The 22,099-nt window shown below is 46.0% G+C and overlaps 1 protein-coding gene across 3 annotated transcripts in view; it reads left to right on the top strand.

The window, feature by feature from the left end:
• The window catches only part of LOC144717699 (dihydropyrimidinase-related protein 2-like), a 45,887-nt gene that overhangs the window by 6,604 nt on the left and 17,184 nt on the right, over positions 1–22,099 (top strand). For 2 of the 3 annotated variants that reach the window (XM_078593264.1, XM_078593263.1), the window contains exons 2-4: positions 14,716–14,804; positions 17,176–17,360; positions 21,271–21,435. In XM_078593264.1, the coding sequence (XP_078449390.1) occupies positions 14,716–14,804; positions 17,176–17,360; positions 21,271–21,435 (439 nt within the window). Of the gene's footprint in view, positions 1–9,117; positions 9,536–14,715; positions 14,805–17,175; positions 17,361–21,270; positions 21,436–22,099 lie in introns of those variants that run through there. The other variant, XM_078593265.1, reaches the window with a different exon arrangement.

The following is a 22,099-nucleotide window of genomic DNA, read 5'->3' as shown; positions in this document are numbered from 1 at the left end:
GAGGGCATTCTGATTATTTAATTCGCGACAACGAGATAGCCATTATCAAACCAAATGTGGCCGGCCAATGTTGCCTGAGGATGATCGCTGACAGTGGGCGACATTGGTCAACCCAGGAGCCATGGCATGAGCGTGGAAGAGTGGCACGAGCAGTGGGCCTGTATCCAAGTGTGTGGCCCCACATGACCCAGACAGTATTCATTAGCAACCCGGAACAGAGAAGCATTCCCATATTGCTTTCTTCCGGACATTAACAGTCGCACTTAGCAAGCGCGCCTCGCAGCGTGGGTTGTTAATGCGTGCTCGAGATCGCCAAGTCCACACCACTCGCCGAATACCGGGAAATCACCGAATGTGAAACAGATTGTTAGGCATGGCCGTGTCCTCTCATTGGTCTCAGCCCGGCTAATAATGAGGGCACACACAGAAGAAAAAAAACATTGCACACATTTGCTTTTGATTTACTCTGCAGTATTTACAACGTTTCGTTTGAAAGAAGAAGAAAAAAACCTCAGGAATGTCTCACTGCGTCTTTTTTTAGTGAGGAGATTTCTGCACGTGGTGTTAAGCTGGTTCCTTATTGAGTATTTATAGACCGTGTGCTGGGTATGGTTGATCCCGGCCCTGTTTGTGTAATGTGCCGTGTAAATCCTTCAATTTGTACACATTATGCAATTTAGAGAATTTCTCATGGTCTCATGCTGGCACAGTCCAATGCCATGCAATTCCACATAAATGTTTACAATTTTCGTGTTAATGATTGAAACACCCTGACAACGTCCCCATCCCTCCTGCTACTACCCCGGCGGCAACTGCCCGACTGAATTCATGAAACGAGCCAACACTCCCCCGCCTCCCACGCCCACGGCATCTGTGAAACCGACTCTTGCGTGGAGACTAACCAATTTCACGCGCCGAACATCTCTCAACTTTAGAGGTCTCTATGTTTTGGTGTTGAACATCTTTCGCAACGGACGGTAGCCGACCGTGGCAATCGGGGGCGCGGGTGGGAAGATGACAAACTAAAAGACAAAAAGCAAAGCAAGGTCTGCACGTATACAGTGCAGAGACAAGTCGAGCAAATCTCCCACAAGTGGGCCCGATGAGGCTGAATCTTATCAGCGCTCGTAAGCTAAGCAGGCGTGAGCATGGATAATGTTTGGATGGGTGATCACCGTGCACGACAGGCGTCATAGGTTGTTGACCGCGGTGGTTGTGCGGTGGATAGCAGAGGGCATCGCAGCAAAAGCCGCTGTTGTTCCTGCACTTCTACGATCCCGTGTCTATGTGATCAACACTCCACCGGACCGGTGCCGTTTGAGCCACTGCCTTTCGAGCCGAATATCAAACAGGGCTAACTTTAAATCCGAGCTGCATGCTTCATAATACAATGCATCGTGGCCTGGGTGTGGCGGGGCACGCCTCTGTAGTCCAGTTCTGCGGAGATGCGCCGGGTGGATCACTCGGATTTCATGAGCGACACTCCCAACCTGCTGGGCTGTAATGCACCTACTACGGCATTGCAGTGCCGTCTGGAAAGCTGCTTGCTGATTTTGTCTGCGCAAATTTTGAACGTCATCCAAGCATATTCGTGGGATTTTTTCCAGGCACTGCATTTCATCTTTGTTGTGCTTAGAACATGCAAAACATTAAGGAAATTACCAAACACCACGGCGTAGGACCCCCATCTGCGGCATTAGGCCTTGCTGCGTAAAGGTCTATGATTGTTACGACTGCACCGTACTGTGTTGTCAGTGTTGTTCTCTGCACGGATGGTTTAAGTGATTTTGACGTTCACATTTTGTCACCATAAGCCACGACGAAGACTTCCACATGCTGATGCCACGCTCCCCAATCGCCGGCTCCCGTTCTTGGCCGCCGTCGATTCCGTCTCTTGCTCGTTCCCAAGTGTTGCCACTCGAGCAAATATTCCCAGTCAAAGCACGCGTGCGCTTTTTCATAGCGGCGAATGCGCCGAGATTGTTCAGTTAATGGCATTCATTTCATCAGCTGGGGATTCTGTTGAGATTCTTTCTCCAATTTACAGGGGGACAGCACGAGATCAATGATGTCATCTTTACCAATACCCATGAAATTAGTTTTATTAATTTAACTTGGTAATATGTAATCTATTTAGTTATTTGGCGCATTATGTAGAGTCCATAATTATGACGGGGAGGAGGGTTGAATTTATTTCACCTTGATAGTAGAAACAATGGGGCGCCACGGTGGCTATGAGATGTTAACTACCCCGCCTGATATATAGGAGGCCGTGGGTTCGATCAGGACCCTGACGTTTGCTGTATATTTTGAGTTTGCATGTCTCTTTCTCTCTCTCCCCCCCCCCGTGGTCGAGTGGATTTTTCTTCGGGTCCTCTAGTTTTCCTCTCCACGCTTAGAAACACGCGTTTAGAGTATCTGGCTGATATAAATTTCCACGCGATAAGCCACTTCATTGAGCTATCATTTGTGGCCAGGTCGCTTCTTAAATAGAACTGCATAGCTCAGTGGGCCTTACCTGGAAACAATAAACATTGCTTAGCTTTAGTTTAATGTAAAGTTGGAGGTCATTAATAAATAATCAGCCTTTCTCAGGGGGCACGTACATAAGTCTACTAGGCAATAAAGTGCTCATGAAAATGATATTGTAACCAGAAAATGTAAACGCGCAATCCTCCTCGGTCTCAGTTGACCTTGCAACATAGGTAGGCTGTGCCAAACCCACTAATCTGCATGCCAGTCAATTCACATTATTATTATGTAGATGCACGTAATATCCTGTCTTGCGCAGACTCATGTAAGCAGCTCAATGTCCCATCGTCTGATATTTACACATCCTGACCACTGATTGCCCATAAATATGTCTATGCTTAATAAATGTTGGTCTGTATTTTTTTCCCCAATGTATAATTGATTTTTACACTTTAACACATCGGGGGGGGGGGGGGGGGTCGGAATGAAATGTCTTTCCCACGAAAGACAAAACTCTTGTTCTGCGCAGCCTCGTAGACTGTCGGGACAAAGAGCTGTCCACAAGCACCATGTACACGTGCTTGGTGTACAACCGATGGACAGAGGTGAATGTCCCCTGTCTACCCTATTGGCACAGTCCCCATCTTGTTTCTCTCGCTCGTTTTAACTCTCTCCAAAGCCCCCTCCCTTAGCTGCCCTCATTTCCTAAGCATCATCAGTAGGGAATTCGGGGCAAGACCATTACAAGGAGTTTGTGAGGGTGGGGAGCGGTCTCTGCCCGAGCACTGTACGGTGGTCTAAACATGTGTGCAACACACACCTAATACATATTTAATTAGCCATAATTCATCTTCTTAGAACATTTTTTCTGCTCACATTCACAAAACTACTTCAACCCTGAAGCATCCCCACAGCTCGCTGTCACGATCATTATATATATTCACTCAACGTTGATAATTATTTATGTGGACAAATAACATTTGCTCGTTTAACGGTAATTGGATGCAGAGGTACAGACGTGTGGCTTTGATTGGGGCGCCACGGTGGTGAGATGTTGACTCTCTCGCCTGGAATGCAAGAAGTCATGGGCTCGATCCTGACCCAGACGCCTGCTGTATATTTGGAGTTTGCATGTGCTCCCCCGTGGTAGAGTGAAATTTACCCTCCACATTTAGAAACATGAATTTAGAGTATTTGGCTGCTATACATTTCCACGTGATAAGCCACTTCGTTGAGCTATCATTTGTGGCCAGGTTGCTTCTGAAAAAAAGCTATACAGCTCAGTGGGCCTTACCTGGTAAATAAAATATATATTTAGGTTACGTATAGATGTAGGGATAGGTTGGTGGGTTTCTGGACTTATCCTACTGTAACCATCCTCGCCATGCATCACCACTCATTATGTTATCGTTCAATGTTATGTTAATCTCATTTGCTCTCTAAAAATAATTATATTTATAAAGCACCTATCGTCAAGGATCTCAAAGTACTGCACACGACACAGTAGACGCTCAGCATAACAATAACTCATTGAAAATAAACTAAGGAACGTGTACACTTACAGTGGTAGGCGCTGAGAAGTTAGCATTACTATTGTATTATTTACCAATTATTCCCAAGGTGGATGGGAAGAAAGTTGCCCTTGCTCAGCAGGATATCAGACGTAGGGAATAAATTTGCTTTATTTAGCCAGATGAGACCCACTTTTATATTTATTATTTATTACGTTCGAAAGAGAGAGCTTATTGTGTAACCGTCCTTACGCAATGACACGTAGCGACCGGTAATCGTGCACTTTCCTTCAATCCAATCGAAGGTAATTTTGTGATTTGGGCCTTTTTAGCAGTGACGCAGCACACGATCGCGCGCATTGTTATGTCGTCGGGCCTTTAAGAGTTGTGACAGAATGGTCTGTAGGCAAAGGTGTTCGTCAACAAGTTAATACACTGAGGCCCACTTGTGCTAAAATATATTATAGAGTGCACACATACGAATGTACGTCTGTGCACTATAGCAGCGAGTTTAAGAAAGGCATTGGCACGCACGCTTGTCTCCCTGTGCAAATAAAATGATTTGACGGTGGAACACTTATCACAATTGCCAATTTACATATGGGATAATGTTATATTGAAGAAACAACAACAGAAATAATAGCACTGCAGCGTAGAGACGTGACCTGGTATACTGGTGATGCATTGATGCTGTTTAAGGAAGTAAAATTAAAAGGCAACTCATCCATAATCACATGCGGACATATTCGGAACATCTTTTCAGTAAAGCTGGAAGTGAGTGCACTGAAATATGCTCTCACACATTTTGCTCACAGTCACTGAACTCTCAACGCGGCCATTCATCTGGATATTGCTGCTGACGCGACGGACATGTTCAGAATCCGTTTTGGAATCTCGCTCTCGCTCAACGCTCACCTCGGACATTGCCTGCCTTGTAAATGTTCGGAACTCGTGCATCGTGTTGTATAAATCAATTACTTCCCGAATGTGGTGCTGTGCATTTAAATTTACGCTTGCTATAGGAATTAACGAGAATGAGCGGGTTCTGTGTTTTTTTATTATTATATACAAGTGCAGTTGACATTGTCTATTTTTAATTTACACCACATTATGGTCATTTGTATGCGGCTGTGTTCTAATAATTAAATTACAAGCAGGCTTCAGGGCTCTCACCCTTTTAAGCAGTGTCAAGTTCAATACAAATTGGACAACAGGCAGACAGCGAAAGAAGTTCAACATGTATACGTACGTACATTTTAAACCAGATAAAGTGGCAGCCCATCGAGAAAGTATGTGTCTTTGCAAAGAAGACATCGGGTTAAATAATGGCCAGCATAGTTCAATCGGTAGTGTAGGGGAGCTCACGATTAATATTCTTGGTTCTTTCGGTAAAGTCACGTAGAAGGGAAACAATCAAATAATAAAAATATAAAACAATAAAATTCTCACGACGTTTCAACTGCAACACAAGCAATCATCATCAGGTGTGAAATCCACAGCAAGAACATTTGAAAAAAGTGGCGTTTTTTTTCTTAACCTCAGCACCACGATTGTTAGACTGTCAGTTTAAATCCCAACTGCGTTCAACTCAGTCATCTCTCGAGTACCATCTGGTGAGGTCTCTTCGGCGGAATTTCGCACGTAGAGGTGGCCAATTCGATTATAAAAGTAATCAATGACCCTACTGATAATTATCGGTTCAATCACTCCGCCTAAACGGATAACGTAAAGAAGAAAACGTCGCTAAAAGTCGCACCTCTGTCCCCACAAGAGGCAGAATGTGGGGCAGCGGACATAAAAAAAAACATGATAAACCATCGAGACCTATTTTCAGGAGAGTTCCGCATCAAATGTTTGGCCAATTCCACAACGCGCAACCTTTTTTGTCTCCTGCCGGCCCGTTCTTCGGTGTCATGCCGTGACGCTCACCTCTCGCGTGCCGATTTTAAAGTCTCCGTGTCAAGTTGTGCCGACTTGCTCTGAGCAATGAACAATGCACTCTGCTGTCACTTGTGTCCTGAATGTGACTGCTGTCCGTTGTTCGAAAGTTAAACCCGCTGCTACCCTGTGATAATACTTGAAACGGTGTGCAGGCGAGTACAAAAACATGGCTTGAATATGCAAAAAAAATGCCCAATTCCTAATTGAGGATTTTGATATTTGGGAGGTAACCAGAGCGCCAGAATGAAAACAATGCATACAAGATAAGAACACTAACTCTACTCAGATAGGGCAACAACCTACTTACTTCACTGCCTATTACTGGCTCCATATTGTCCTGCCGTTGGGCCTGTATTTATTTTTTCTTGCAATATTTACCAGAGGTGGTGACCAAATAAGTAATAGCCTCAATTCAGGCGGTTGGATACTCTTAAGAGGACACCATAAGGGTCTGTGACAGACTATCAGGCAGTTGTGGGAACTGATGGCAGGACGGCAGTGATTTCGAGAGAGGTGTGGTGGTATGAACAGCATTGGTCAGCACCAAACGAGCGAAACTGTCTTGATATCGATACACGCTGAATAGCCAAGTGTCTCTTTTTAGCAGGGGAAACATTGTTCTTTCAAAGGCGGAATGTCTGCTTGGGTGACGTCATTCCGTAAAGTCGTGCACGCTGGCACTGCCCTAGTCAGTGTAAAACCGATGAGGTCATCGTTCATCAGTGTGAATAAGTGCGAGGCAAATTTTTTTGTAAAACACATAACGTGAAATTTTCACACGTAGGCTTTCGCGACCAATATTATCCATAACAATATAATTAGTAGAGGTTTTTGGGTTAGATCGCGTCAATGTAAATGTTTTGCCGGTAATTAATTACAACTAGCATCATGAGGCAGACAGGCAGAGTTGTAAAGAGACATCACGGTACTTGAATTGTTAATCTTGTGGGATCACTCTCAAACACACAACCGGTGTGCTGAACTCGTCACGAATTTGCATGTTTTGTTTACGTGACAAACCTTGCTAATTGGGTGTGTTGGGTGGTGGCGGGTTTAACGACGTATTTATATTTACGCAATATAACCAAAACAACTCTATTAAGTATTATGATTATGGACACGTGACATTTGTATGAAAAATCTTCTGCAAACGTTCGAGGTGTGTGTTTGTCAGAATGTTCCCCTCCTTTAAGGGTGGCAATATTTTGTGCAGGTTTTACACATACTATTGCTAATATATGTGTATATATCTTACGTGTATTTATCTTGCTAAAGTGATTTGTTGATTTCGTGAACGGCAGTTGAAAACAAGGAAAATATTCCCAAAACGGCGACAGACCTCAAAGTCAATTACAGTACCACACTTGAAACTTGCAGTTGCAGAACACAGTACACTTGCAAAAGTATCACACTCTTATTACTCATCAGCATGCTATAGCCAGATATGCAGATGTCAACACGTGTCATAAAAGCCATCATATGATGTCAGAGAATGGCCATGGAAGATGGAATCACAGAGCTAGGAGTCGAGTCACTAGAACAGCGGACTCTGATCAAAGACTGTGCAAATTGAATTGCAGAATTTCCTTCATGCATCGCATACAAGGCCGTAATTATAATTTATATTGTATATTGGGGGACACACATCCCCCCCAATATTCAAATACGCTCAAAATGCCCCCCCCATATATTGCTATAAAATAGATGTCTGTTTATATGATTGTGGTTATGGTTGTACTTTATTAATCCTTAATCTCTGCCATTGCATACAATGAAACAAGAAAAGGTAATAAATAAAAAACAGAGCAATGTAATACAATACACTATTAGACATTATTGTAACAAATAAAAAAAAATCCATCCTATGTGTTAGTGATTTTTTAATATTTTGTGCAGGAAATGCATTTTTTTATTTAGATTTTTTTTCTGGGGGGGGGGGGGGACCCCCAGACCCCCTGGAAGATTTCGTTCCACCCAATGTTGACTCCATGGCTGCGGCCTTGATCTGAAACATTTTCGCCATATGTGAATAACCAAATTGAAAGCTTAATGCCGTTAGTAAAAAAACTACTGGGCTGTGAGCACCAAGTAAACTACGCTTGAGAATCTGGCTGAATTCTTGGAGACTTCTTGAGTTATACCCGGTATCACAGCAGTACTGACTCTATGCTCTGATACTTGCATTGGTATTGGCCTCCATAGCCACCTTGTCAAGAGACCTCTACATCACCATCCACCATATCAAAGCAAGAGGTCAAACTTTGAATCTAAATTCTTTACCGAGGAGAACTTAAGCGACACTGGGGTGATAAGGTCCATGTTTACGTTTGCCAAGTGGGAAGAACGTCGAGAACCCGGACACGTAATAAGAAGAGGACACTCACACATGACACAGCAACCCTACTTGCTGTACTGCCCCCTACAGGCACCACCTCGCAACCACACGTGGAGCGAGGGTGCAGCTTTTGAGCAGGCGCAGTTTAAATTCCGAGCCGGCTCTGTGCATGCAGCACCAACCGCCTCCTCGGCCATGCACAGCAGAATCAGAATATTTATTTATCCTGGAGGAATCCGATGAGCTATAAAGCTCACAAATGTCCAGTAGGGGCACGGGGTCAGAACGTTACAGCAGATGACAGCATCAGCAGGAGGAGCAGTGTCTCCCCAGTGCAATATGCATACTCAATGCCAGCCACTGCTAAGCTCAGCCACTCGCCCGTGCAGTCCACACATGCCACCCGGCACGATCGTGCTGCACCCATGCTGATGAGCACAGTGAAAGAGCGAGGAGGAGTGGGATGGCGGCGGCCGTGGTGGTTGTTGATGGTCGCTGTGGTTGGATGGAGGAGGGTCGGATTGGGTCGGTGTGGGTGGAGAGAGCTCCAAAGAGCCAGCCCCCCTTTGAGAGGCATCAATACTAATCCCGATGGGCAGAGGGAGCGATGGGGGGGGGGGCTTCAGGGGGGTGCTAGAGAAAGGGGACGGCGGGGTGGGGGGAGGGTCGGAGAGCCTGGGAGAGAGAGAGGGGGGGGAGACGTGGTAGTGGGGGAGAGAGAGAACCCTTGCATCTGGCGTTAGAAAGCACGCTTTTGTTATGCCCCATTGGCGAACCCCGGTAACAAAACAGGACATAGCCCCTATGCAATTACGCAGCAGCTAAAACGCAAGTCAAGCTCCTCCTCCCTTCATAATTTTTTGGTCGTTCTGCTTCTTCTTCCTTCTCTCTCTCACCTCTCTCTCTCTCTCCTCTCCGTCTTGAACCCCCCCCCTCACCGCCAGGAGGAAGAGACACGACTTTGCATGCGCGCTCGATTTGCTCGCTGCGCGCATTATGTCTCTCTCTGTGCGCGCGTTAGGCAAATAATAAATAAATAAACGCACGCGCACGCGCGTCGCACTCAAGCACGCGCACACGCAGAGGGAGACCTTTTGCTATATAATTATATAAGTGTATGTTGGGGGGGGGGGTTAGAGGAAGAAGAAGAAGCAGCAGAAACGCCAGACGACGCAATTTCTGGGGGGAGCGCTGCAAGCATCATTGCCGCAAGATTCTGTTGCGTTTGTTCCTCGACATGTCGTACCAAGGGAAAAAGAACATTCCTCGCATAACGGTGAGCGACACTTGCAAAGGGATGTGGTGGGGGGGGGGTACGGGATGACGACGACACGCGTGTAGCGTGATGGTTGTTACGCACTCCGCGCGCGCGCACACCGTGTACATTGTGAGCGTCGTGTTTAATTGTCTTAGTTGTGGTGGTGGTGGATTTGGGGGGGGGGTCCTTATTGTGTTGGTGGTGGTGGTGGGGGGGGTAAAGATGGCGACTGGTGTAAATGCCTCGTACGTAATTGTTTAAAGGTTCGCTCGCGTCGACGAGCGGTGGGTGTCTGATGTCGTCTCCTCCTCCTCGCTGCAGCTGCCCCGTGTTGTGAACGCACAGCGCAGGGAGCTTGGAACTGGAGGCTGTCAGTCGCTTGTGGCAATTTATGACGAGTGCTGTTGTGTGTTGTGTGTGTCCGTCACTGTGGGCTCTTTGTCCCTGCCGTGTTTGTCTCTCTGCGTGTGCCTTTGTCTTCGTGCGCGTGTCGCCGTTGCGTTCCTCCGTCTCCGCTCTCTCCGTCGTCTTTGTGTCTTTGTCTCGGCGTGTCCGTGCGTGCCGTGCGAGCCCGTGGCCGGCCTTCGTAGGTGCTCGCTAACAGCACTTGCCCCAACGGTGTGTTGAGGCTACGCGGGGGATCTTTGTCTTTGTGGTCAGCAAGCATGACCATTGATCATCGTGCGCGCACCACGATCTTGTATGTGTGTCGGCCACGAACGCACGCGCGCGTGTGACACGTGAAGCGCGCGTCGAAGCGAACGTTGTTGTCGTCTCGTATCTGTCCCCTGCGTGAGCGGCGTTATACGCATCGTATCCACCGCTGTGCCGCGGATATTAAAGTGGGAGAATCGGTGTCCAGCGTGCTCCCCCGGGATGTATTTCTGTCTCGACATTGCTCGGCATTTTAATACAATACGCAATAGGGTGCATTGCTGAATAAATATATTGCAATAGCGTTGTGCTGCTGCCTACTTAGTGTAGGTAATGGCGAAATCGCCCGGCACGAACCCGATTCTGTGACACCGAGTAAGCCAATCAAGGTCGAGCCTGGATAGTGCTCACACGCACGGTGCTAGCGACCACCAAGCGCGTTAGGCGGGTGGTGGTCGTTACGCGGTGTTGGCAGCAGAGGGCAGTGCAGCAAATTCCACCACCTTCACCAACCCACACACCTGCACCAACCCACACCCTGCACCAACCCACACACCCTGCACCAACCCACACCCTGCACCAACCCACACACCTGCACCAACCCACACACCTGCACCAACCCACACACCTGCACCAACCCACACCCTGCACCAACCCACACACCTGCACCAACCCACACCCAGCACCAACCCACACACCTGCACCAACCCACACACCCTACACCAACCCACACACCCTGCACCAACCCAAACACCTGCGCCAGCCCATGCACCTGCACCAACCCTAACCCTGCACCAACTCACACCCTGCACCAACCCACACACCTGCACCAACCCTAACCCTGCACCAACTCACACACCTGCACCAACCCACACACCTGCACCAACCCACACACCTACACCAACCCACACACCTGCACCAACCCACACCCTGCACCAACCCACACACCTGCACCAACCCACACCCAGCACCAACCCACACACCTGCACCAACCCTAACCCTGCACCAACTCACACCCTGCACCAACCCACACACCTGCACCAACCCACACACCTGCACCAACTCACACCCTGCACCAACTCACACCCTGCACCAACTCACACCCTGCACCAACTCACACCCTGCACCAACCCACACACCTGCACCAACCCACACACCTGCACCAACCCACACACCTACACCAACCCACGCACCTGCACCAACCCACACACCCAGCACCAACCCACACCCAGCACCAACCCACACACCTGCATCAACCCACACACCTACACCAACCCACACACCTGCACCAACCCCCACACCCTGCACCAACCCCCACACCCTGCACCAACTCACACCCAGCACCAAAACACACACCTGCACAAACCCACACACCTGAACCACCCACACACCCTGCACCAACCCACACACCTGCACCAACCCACACACCTGCACCAACCCACACCCCTGAACCACCCACACACCCTGCACCAACCCACACACCTGCACGACCCACACACCCTGAACCAACCCACACACCTGCACCAACCCACACACCTGCACCAACCCACACACCTGCACGACCCACACACCTGCACCAACCCACGCACCTGCACCAACCCACACCCAGCACCAAAACACACACCTGCACCAACCCACACACCTGAACCACCCACACACCCTGCACCAACCCACGCACCTGCACCAACCCACGCACCTGCACCAACCCACACACCTGCACCAACCCACACACCTGTGGTGAAGCATGGTCAAATATCAGTGTGGAGACTCCCCATCCAGAAGTGGACAAACGAGCCGTGCTTGTGCATTTGTCGACTGTACGAAAATGTGTCCATTTATAGCAATGCACTACTCTGGCAATACTGCGTCACACACTGACTTCCTACGCAGACAGACGCACACTGGACCCCTTATGTGATGACAGGCTGGGGTAAAACACTGACAGTTCATAATTGGGCTGTGATATATACTGGTTCACGCTCATAGGAATTGCAGTACAGTGCACACAGTACACGTATGTTCTCTGCAGAGTAAATGTAAAGATAGAGCAAGCAGTTGAACATACATACATACGCACAGAGCACACAGAGAAATCTTTGTAGTGATGTGGACGTGTCCCCCTATTGATTTCGCTCGTTTGAGGCCCGGTCATTAGTGAGGGGTAAAACATATTTCGGTAATAATCACCTTTACACGTGGTGCATTGTGAGCACTGCAATTGCTTTGACACCCATGCGGGTAAAATTATCTGCATATACCTGTTGACGTAGCTACACGGCACTAAGCAACAGCTTCTGTCTGTAGATTTCTTGGCAGGATGGATGAGCGCAGCTACGTCGTGATTAAACATGCAATCGGAAGGTAGCAGGTCTGGTATATATATAAAACGTTTTTAGTTTTTTACTATGATTGTGTATTTATTGAGGATACTAGCTCTTAGCAGCCCTTTGAACGGATGATTGAACCAAAATGCATGAAAGACACATTCTCGTTAAACTAATGGTGGAATTTAGCTTCTTTTTTTTACAAAAGGAAAACATATTTTGTTCAGGCGAGGAAAAGGATGTTCCGGATGTTCGCTCTACCACAACATTGATTGGGGTAACATGGACCGATGGAAACGTGGAGAGAGAAAAAAAACACTGAATACGTGGAACGAAAATGGTGTCAGGGATGGTATCCTCCTCGCCAGGTCGTGTGAGATGGCGACGGCTTTGGGAGTCCTTCACCCAGCGGTGGATAGATCATGGCTGAGGATGATGCCACACGAACCAGTTTGCGTTAAGTGGTGGGTTGTATCCCCGCATATGCGTGGTACCTCATTTGCATTCTTTGCTGTGAAGTGAACATTAAAACATCTACGCAGTTGGTTGTAAGAGTATGTCAAACGCATGCCAGTGTCTTATCCAAATTTGCAAATGTAACAATTGCAACTAAATATCCCCCTACCCCCCCCCCCCAAAAAAAAACACCTGTCTCTGCATTAATCACATGATTGATATCAGGTTGATCATAATGAAGTAACTTCTTTCGGTAGCTTTAATAAAAAATAAAATGTTGAGATGTATACTGTGTAAGGCTTGCGAATGAATGCGGTGTGAGATGCAACGCAAGGTCCCGCTGTCACCCCGTGCAGAACGACAGGGGCGGTTTTCTCTCTGAAAACGTTTCCTTATTAATCCTGATTTTAAAAACAACAACACCAATGAATGAGCGCAGCCTCATCATGCTTGTCTCGTTGGGCTGTCGTGAGAGAAGCCTGCTCAATGACCCGGTGGGTCTCTTTTTTTCCCTTCTGCCCCGGTGATAACGGCGACGTTGGCGGTCGTGGCGATCGTGGCACTATCCAAAGGCTCTCCTCAAAATGGCAGCCTCGCCTTTTGTGACGCCCAAAGGGGGGCGCTTGGTGTCATGGAGATTGGCCATATGACCTCGGATGAGATCTATTTAGAAAGGAGAAAAAAACTCACCCACACCAACCCATCCCTCATGCATTCCGAAAATGGTGCATATATTAAATGCGACGTTTCCTGCGTGCTTTATTTGAAATGTAATCGGTTAAACAAATTGCGTCTTAAACCAGAAGGCATTTTTTTTACAGGATTCATCTGAGGCAGGGTTAATACATTTTTTTTCTCCTTTAACGATTCTCTCGGCTGACAATCAGGCACAAAGCGGAGCATCTATGCCCCATTTCAGAAACCCTGCACGCACATTTAAAACAAAAACCTCACCGTGTGCTTGTAGTGAACGGGCAAGCGAGGCAGGAGGACAACATTCTGAGTGAACCATCTTTTTTGACATGCCTTTTCACCGCGGCTTCTTCTTGATGTTCGTGCTCAGTGTCCAACGATGAATAATGTGCCCCGCGAAGATTTGTTCAATGAGAATGAAATGCAAATTCTAATTTTCTGTGGTGCACAGTTATACATTTAGCATGAGACTATCAAACACTATAGAGGGTGGACCAAAAGTCAGGACACATAGGGTTATTTAATTTATTTTATCAAGTCACAAAGGGTTATTTAAGCATATGTTCTTACTGACTTGCATTAACATTAATGCATGCATTAGTTCTCTTTTGAAATTAATTTAGGACTTGACTTTGTTTTTAAATATAACCGGCATAATCTCTGAACATTCATCACTTATGTTTTGTCCCAATTCAGTCAGGGTTCTTGGTCCAGTTTTGTAAGTGACGGATTTGAGGTGACCCCCACAAGAAAAAGAAGACAAATAGCTATGAATCATCATAATAGATCAAATATTAACTTAAAGAATAAACAATTTAAATATGTTAATGCAAGTGTTAAAATATCCCTATATGTCCTGACTATTGGGCCACCATGTACATGCCGATCTTTTATTTATTATAGCGATGGCCAGGGGCTTGGACACACGTGATCTCCAAGGTGCTGTCTCACTGCTCTCTAATGTTGTGGGTGCTTTGGTTCCCTGAGCCACCCAGACATCTCGTTTAAACAAACTCTCGCTGTGTGTCTCTCGCGTTGTCTGTGTGTGCTGCCCCGCTTTGACCCCTCCAGAGTGACCGTCTGCTGATAAAGGGAGGACGCATCATCAATGATGACCAGTCGTTCACCGCCGACATTTACGTGGAGGATGGCTTGATAAAGTAACTATTGATTGCGTTTCTGTCACAGATGGGCGTTGCTCTTTGCTCCAAAAAAAAACCCAGTTGCTTAGCAACGGCGGTCATTGCCGCTATGTTCAATGAATCAAGATTTATTTTAGCAGCATCACGTGAGCAATGGCTGTTTTGCCGTGACCCTCAAGGATCACAAGACAACTGCCCATATCGCCGTTGAATTTCACCTTTGCGTGATACATTTCAGCCCACAATTGTCTTCATTTAGAAATGTCTTTGGTAAAACGTAATTTTACTTGGCAACATTTTATCCTGTTAAAACATGCGTACAGTTGTTTGGTAAATGAGGTCATCACACCCAACACGGGACCGTGGAATTTTTTTTTTAATTTTTCTCGAATTGCCGGTCATTTATTTTTAGATGAATCGCCCAATAAAATATATCTGTGGTTGGAGCTGGGTGATTCAGTGAAATGCAGCCACGCCCTACGCTGAATGGCGTCTATGAGACGTTGATCCTTATAGGAATAAAATGGCCTAAAATGTATGTACAGCCATGTGAGGCTCTACCCTCAATGGGATACAGGGCACAAACTCTGAAAAAAAACATCTACTTTTGTTTTGGGCAGGCAAGCTAACAGAATTACAGGCCTCATTTTCATTAAAGCTTGTGAAACGTTTGAAGACAAAGAGGGGAAGTGAATGAGCAGGAGTAACGTTGACTCTCTCGCATATGGGCTCGGTGCACATTGTTCTGAGTAATCGGTGGCGACGTTTTATAAGACTCCCGTTTTCCTACAAAAGGGTGACCTTGAAGGCTCTTGGACGGCACAAACGGAGATGCAAATTGGACTGACATCGCGTGGCGATGCGCACTGTTGCCATGGGAACCCATTTTTTTTCGTGAAGAAGCAGACTTTGCACGAGGGATGTGTGATTTGTACAAAAATTGGTTTGGATATGTATACAACGATAACTGTGACGTTTGTATGATTTTAATGAAAATACGTAAAGTGAATGCATTTAAATTTGAAATTTTTTTTACGAATTGCGATCCAATATGATTTGTGAAACAAATACATTGCAGCAGCTCAGCAGCTGTACCAAGATTATAGAATGTCCCAGTATGACCTGACAATCAGGCCACACTGCACTAAATCACTGCCATTGTGTAAACTGCAGGGCGATGCAGTTAAACACAAAATAGGACGTGATTACCTGGTCCATCCCAAAGGCTGATTATCATCATAAATCCAGACGCCTGCATAACTGAAATGTCAATCCCTGCCAACAGTTGACAGGGTAATGCTCTCGTTTCTGTTGCCAATGTGCGCATTACTTTCATTGATTTCTTAGAGAGAGGAGTAGTTGGCATGGGATGGCTGTAATTGTGGTTTTATCCAATTTCCAGAAAATGCTTCTTGCCATAATTGATTTGTTTAGGGTGTGGCAGTGGGTCGATATGATGGCAATGCCCTTTTGGAATCAGTAATGGCAAAGTTATCCACATTACCATGATTACTTTTTAGCTCACAAATATGGCATAGCCCTGATTTAGTAACATAACTATGAAACTATCATCTTGGGCGGGGGCGATGGAATTTTACATGGAGATTTATGCTTGAAAAAAAAAACCATTTACTGAATGGTCAGTTGTTATAACATTAAGCTTTCAATGTACATGATAAAATGTTACCTTTATTGTATGTATGTACACATAAGGGATAGTCAAACACGGTCAATAATTATCGGACACTGCAGTAGGAATACAGTTGCATTGACTAAATGTAACTCTGAATTTGAACTCCATCTCAATATGCTCTACAAGTTGTTTGGCGTGGTGAGGTAATTAGTTGGCATCAAGTTCAAATCCCCTGTCAGGTGTTGACGTGGACTAGCATGAGACACGTGGAACTCTGTGGCAAGTCACCAGTGGTCATCCTTTCAGTAAGACTGGCCATGGCCAAAGTAGTGTGGAAGTTTCCACCATTGGCCACCAGTGGAGACAATCGTTGCCCAGTGCTTTGTTCGAGCACGGAAACAATCTGACTTAACACTCGCCTTGTGCTCAAACTATCATGTACTCAAGTTGGGCATTTGAGCCCCAACAAATTATAGTAATAGGTTTTTACCCTTTCAACTGGTACAAAATCTGACACCTTTATACAAGGCATCATGTTTGTAATAACCACAACACAAGCAGTCAAAATGCAAACAAAAAGAAACAACTCTGATAATGATATGCACTGTCCTTGAAGTTGATTGGTCCACACCCGAGACAGCTTTTCTTGTATAAAGGTGTCAGATTTTGTACCAGTTGAAAGGGTAAAAACCTATTACTATATTTTGCCACTGGTAAAGGAGACGTCTCATACCCCAACAAATTCTTGAATTTCAGGCAAATCGGGGACAACTTGATCGTCCCAGGCGGCGTGAAGAGCATCGAAGCCAACGGACGCATGGTGATGCCCGGTGGGATCGATGTCCACACCCACCTGCAGATGCCCTACCTGGGCACCAGCACCATGGATGACTTCTACCAGGGCACACGTGCGGCATTGGCTGGTGGCACCACCATGATCAGTAAGTGAACCGGTACCGCAGCCGCCTTCGGTGAAAAATAAGATCTCTTGATAAACAATTAAATACCTTAAGTAATTCTTAACCGGTTAACTGCTTCTCACTTTTTTCGATTTAAAGCTTTCGTGACTGCAGGGATTCATATTCTTGGTTCTTTCGGTAAAGTCACGTAGAAGGGAAATAATAAAATAATAATTAAACAATAAAATATAATTTTTTTCTTGCTGTGGTTTTCACACCTGATGATGATTGCTTGTGTTGCAATCTAAACGTCGTGAGAATATTATTGTTAAATGCCTAATATTTTATTATTTCCCTTCTACGTGACTTTACCAAAAGAACCAAGAATATGCTTCTCACTTTGTTTAATTGAACACATCCTGAAATGTGGCCGTGTCAATAAAGAGTTCTGCGAGGTAATCTTAATTTTTACATGTCTCTCACTCTCCGCGTTTTTGCTGCTACGTTTTTAACAATTACCTGGTTTCAGTTTTATACGAATGCTCTCACAACCGATGTGATTCGTAATTGGTATCTTTTGAGTTTGGTCGTCTGTAAAAATGCATGTTGTAAACCATCCTCCACCCAACGCGGCCAATTAATAAAATAGGTCCGAGCTGCTGTTAACAACCTGATGATGCCGGATGTAATCTCCAGCGAAACGTCGGTACCCGTGTAAATGTTGTGAGATTTCACTCCAACAATACCATGAGTGGGGCTGCGGAAACAACAATTACATTCATTAAATGGCTGTCGGGTGGAGGAGGGTTTTACGACAACCCTCGCAGTTTCAGAAGCGATTTACACTTTCATTTTTTGGGTGCGGAATGACATTTTAAGCGGTATTCTTTCCAGTTGGGTTTAATTTTCATATTTTTTCTTTGGAGCGCTTTGCAGTTTGTCTTGCTTTCAGATTGCACGGCACGGCACCCGTGCATATTTGTCAAGTGCTGTAAGCCGCTCGTCGTCGTGACGTTCGCCGATGGTGAACGGGGCACTGTTGGTTTTGGAGGAGTCGGGAGTGTGCTTTCACTGTCCTTTAGCTCCCAAACTAAATATCCACTTCCATTACCAAGTGGCTCAGTGGACTAATGCCCATGTCAGCGGCACTGATCTAACACCGCTGAGATCCTCCGTCCAGGTCCAGGCAGTCAACTTGATTAAAACCTGCACTTTCAATACGACGGTCATTTGGCTTTCCCACTAAATTTACACCAATCTAGCTTCGAGCGCTCATTTCTCAATATATTTAAGCTAAAAACTCAACATTTGTATTTATTATTTTACCAGGTAAGGCCTACTGAACTATGTAGCTCTTTTTCAGAAGCACTTTGGCCACAAATGATAGCTTAATGAAGTGGCTTATCATGTGGACATGTAATGCATGTTAATTTTAAATGTGGAGGGAAAACCCGCAGGACCCAAAGAAAATTTCACATGACCATGGGGAGAACACGAACACTCCAAATATACAGCAGGCGTCAGGGTCGGGAGTGAACCCACAACCTCCTGCATACCAGGCGAGGGAGTTAACATCTGTCCACCACAGCAAGATTGGTACATGACAAACCACCTTTTACAAAGTGTAAAGGATATCCATTTCATACAGCTGATGACCAAATCGAATCTCGAAAGCTAAGCTGGATTTGAGCCTGGCTCGAGCATGGATGGGCGACTCATCTGGGAATGAAGCAAATGGTGTGGGCTGCTGCCGCAGGGATGCGTCGCCAGCAGAGGACAGTGCAGCACAAGCCATTGTTGTACTGTACTGGGCTCCCACGTCTATAACAGTGCAAGGACATGTTTAACGTGTATGTCTGAAGTCCAATATTTATGTATGAACAGACTGATTCCGAATGCAGTATATGAGCATATGTTATACATGTTCATTTTACACTTTGAATATTCGTCTAAAGCATGTCCCAATGTGTGGAGAGCATTGACGCAGTGGTTCACACACCCTGCTATATAAATCCGGACACCTGAGTTCGATTCCAGGCCACGGCTAACATATATACGAACCAGTCACGGTCTCCCTTTCGTCTTCTTCTACTTCACAAACCCGCACTGACGAGCGACGTCAACTACGGTCAAACAACCTCCGTGACCAACATGACCTAGAGAGGAGGCCCTCGAAAAGCGACGCATTGAGCAAGCGACGTTCACTGGTACGTGCATATCTGGCGTTGTGTAGGGCAGGGCTTATTTAAGTGACTCCAGACGTAGTTCTGACGTGATGCACAAGCCACGCTGTGGATACCGTGGGAGTTCCAGGATGTTTACTTGCTATCACGACACAGGGGGTGGATTGGTAGCACAGTGGTTTGCGCCCCAATTCTCTAGGAATCGGGTGACCTAAGTTCGATTTCCTGGCTATGGTTAACATCGGTGGTGAGTGAGATCTTTAAAACTGGCCCAGGCATCCCCCCCCCTCCCCGCTTTCACCAGCCCCTCACTAACCAGTACGGTGAAAGGCACAAACATCCCGATGTCAAAAATACTTAACAAGAAAAAGAGCGCATTACCCTTTAAACATTTCAATCAACGTTTAGCTTGGATTCTGCATCATGTGTTGTAGGCTCCATGATAAAATCAAGACTATGTTTTTTTAATAATTCAATTACTGGACTGCTATTTAAAAAAAATAAGTTTCCAAGAATGCAGTGCAATTAAGGTTTCACAAAGCAAGGGAAATATTATTGTGGTATCCCCAGCCTGTGCAAATATTTTGGTTTTCTCGCAGGTTATGGAAAAATAACAAAGCTCTTTGTCTTCTTAAAACCAGTATGTGGGAAATGTTTAATTTGTATGTTTGAAGTGTGCATATACACACGTAGGCAACAGACTCGCGTGCAGTGTATGAGTGTGTAAATGCATTGTATGAGCACAGTTTATATAAATGTACGCGAGCATAGTCTGTATACAAAAGGTTACGTTTACACTTTCAATATATTCTTGATTTGAAGCTTTCGTGACTGCAGGAATCCATACTCTTTGGTTCTTTCGGTAAAGTCACGTAGGTAGAAATAAAATAAAACAAATCACGACGTTTCGATCGCAACACAAACGGTCGTCATCTTTGCGATCGAAACGTCGTGATTTGTTTTATTTTATTTCTAACTACGTGACTTTACCGAAAGAACCAAAGAGTACTTTAAATATACAGTACTTACATGCAGCAAGGCTTGGAGAGTTGTCGAAGTGGTTCGCAAACTGTGTGCGCTATGAACCCAGGCATCCGAGTTCAATTCCAGGTCAGTGGTGTATTCGCGATGTGTTTTGAGCATAACGATAACTTGCAGACCTTTCTCGGTCTACTGCTGGATGAGAACCTCACCACACTATTTAAATTACGGGGGTTGTTTCAACATACTTCACCTCACTTCTAGATTTGAAGTTTTCGTGACTGCAAGGATCCATATGCTTGGTTCTTTCGGTAAAGTCACGTAGGTAAAAAAAAAGGTATATATTTTTTTTACCTACGTGACTTTACCGAAAGAACCAAGAATATATATTTACCTCACTTGTCAGTGTAAATTGGTTAAGAGTGATTCGTTAGGGTGTCCCAGAAACTGCATCTATCACTCATCACTGATGTCGGTCACGGCCGGGAATCGGACTCAGGTCGACGGATTCATGGTGCAGAGAACCAACTATTGTGCCACCACTCCGCCATCGTCCAGAGCATACGCTTGCCTCAAATTAGCCAGATAAAAAAAAATACCCGCAAATTACTCAATTAGGATGACACGCACAGCATTCCCCCCCCCCTCCCCGACCGGCAGACGAATGCCCACAGGGTCACTCTTACAAACTGGACTCTACGCTCGTCTCTGGAGTTTTCGACTGGTTAAGCGAAACAAAGTTGAACGTCAATCACCCCCACGCCTGTGCCGTGCCCTTCTATTCCCAGTTGACCACGTGATCCCGGAGCCCGGCTGCAGTCTGCTGGGCGCGTACGAGCAGTGGCGCGAGTGGGCCGATGCGAAGGCCTGCTGCGACTACTCGCTGCACGTGCAGCTCACCTATTGGAACAGTGAGCTCTGCTCCGAGATGGAAACGCTCATCAAGGATAAAGGTGGCTGCCTCTCTCTCTCTCTCTGACTGTCCATCTCCCTCTGTCTCTCTCTCTCTCTCGCTCTGGGGCATTCTGTCGACATCTGTATGTTTGTCTGCTGAACTTCTTTCGCACCGTACATAGCCAACCGTGCTAATCAGAGGTGCGGGGGAAGGACAGCAAACATCTGGCCCGTCCCTTTGTGCGTGTTGACTTGGCCAACACCTGCAATGTCCACCATGCAGCACACCGTTGACATGTCGCCATACACATTTAGGGCTAAGCTGGCAGTGGTGTACATGCACAGACTGAAAGAGCTTTACACACAGGAATGCATTTAACTCTATCTTATGATAGACAAAATATATACAGTAGTAAGTTAACCTATCAACCGTGCGTGTAAGTATGCGTTTTGGCGTGTGCATCCACACTTGTTCGACAATCCACGTGGCCTCAAGGTGCACCTAGCCCGGCACAAGCACCGTGGTGATGTCACCGCCACTTAGTAGCGAACGGCGGTTGTTGTTGTTTCATCCGCACTTATGTCTGTGCAAGTGTAAGTCTCTCAAGGCTTGTGTTGGACTTAATAATTACTCGCCAACAGCACTCGCTCCCATGTCAAAAGGTGGCTTCTTATTTGCATGTACGTGTATATGTGTGTATACATGTGAGGTTGTGCATATCT

This window comes from Lampetra planeri, chromosome 4 (genome assembly GCF_965212315.1).
Source record: "Lampetra planeri chromosome 4, kcLamPlan1.2.h2, whole genome shotgun sequence".
Classification (NCBI taxonomy): Eukaryota; Metazoa; Chordata; class Hyperoartia; order Petromyzontiformes; family Petromyzontidae; genus Lampetra; species Lampetra planeri.
This window is presented reverse-complemented; position numbering and strand designations above follow the sequence as displayed.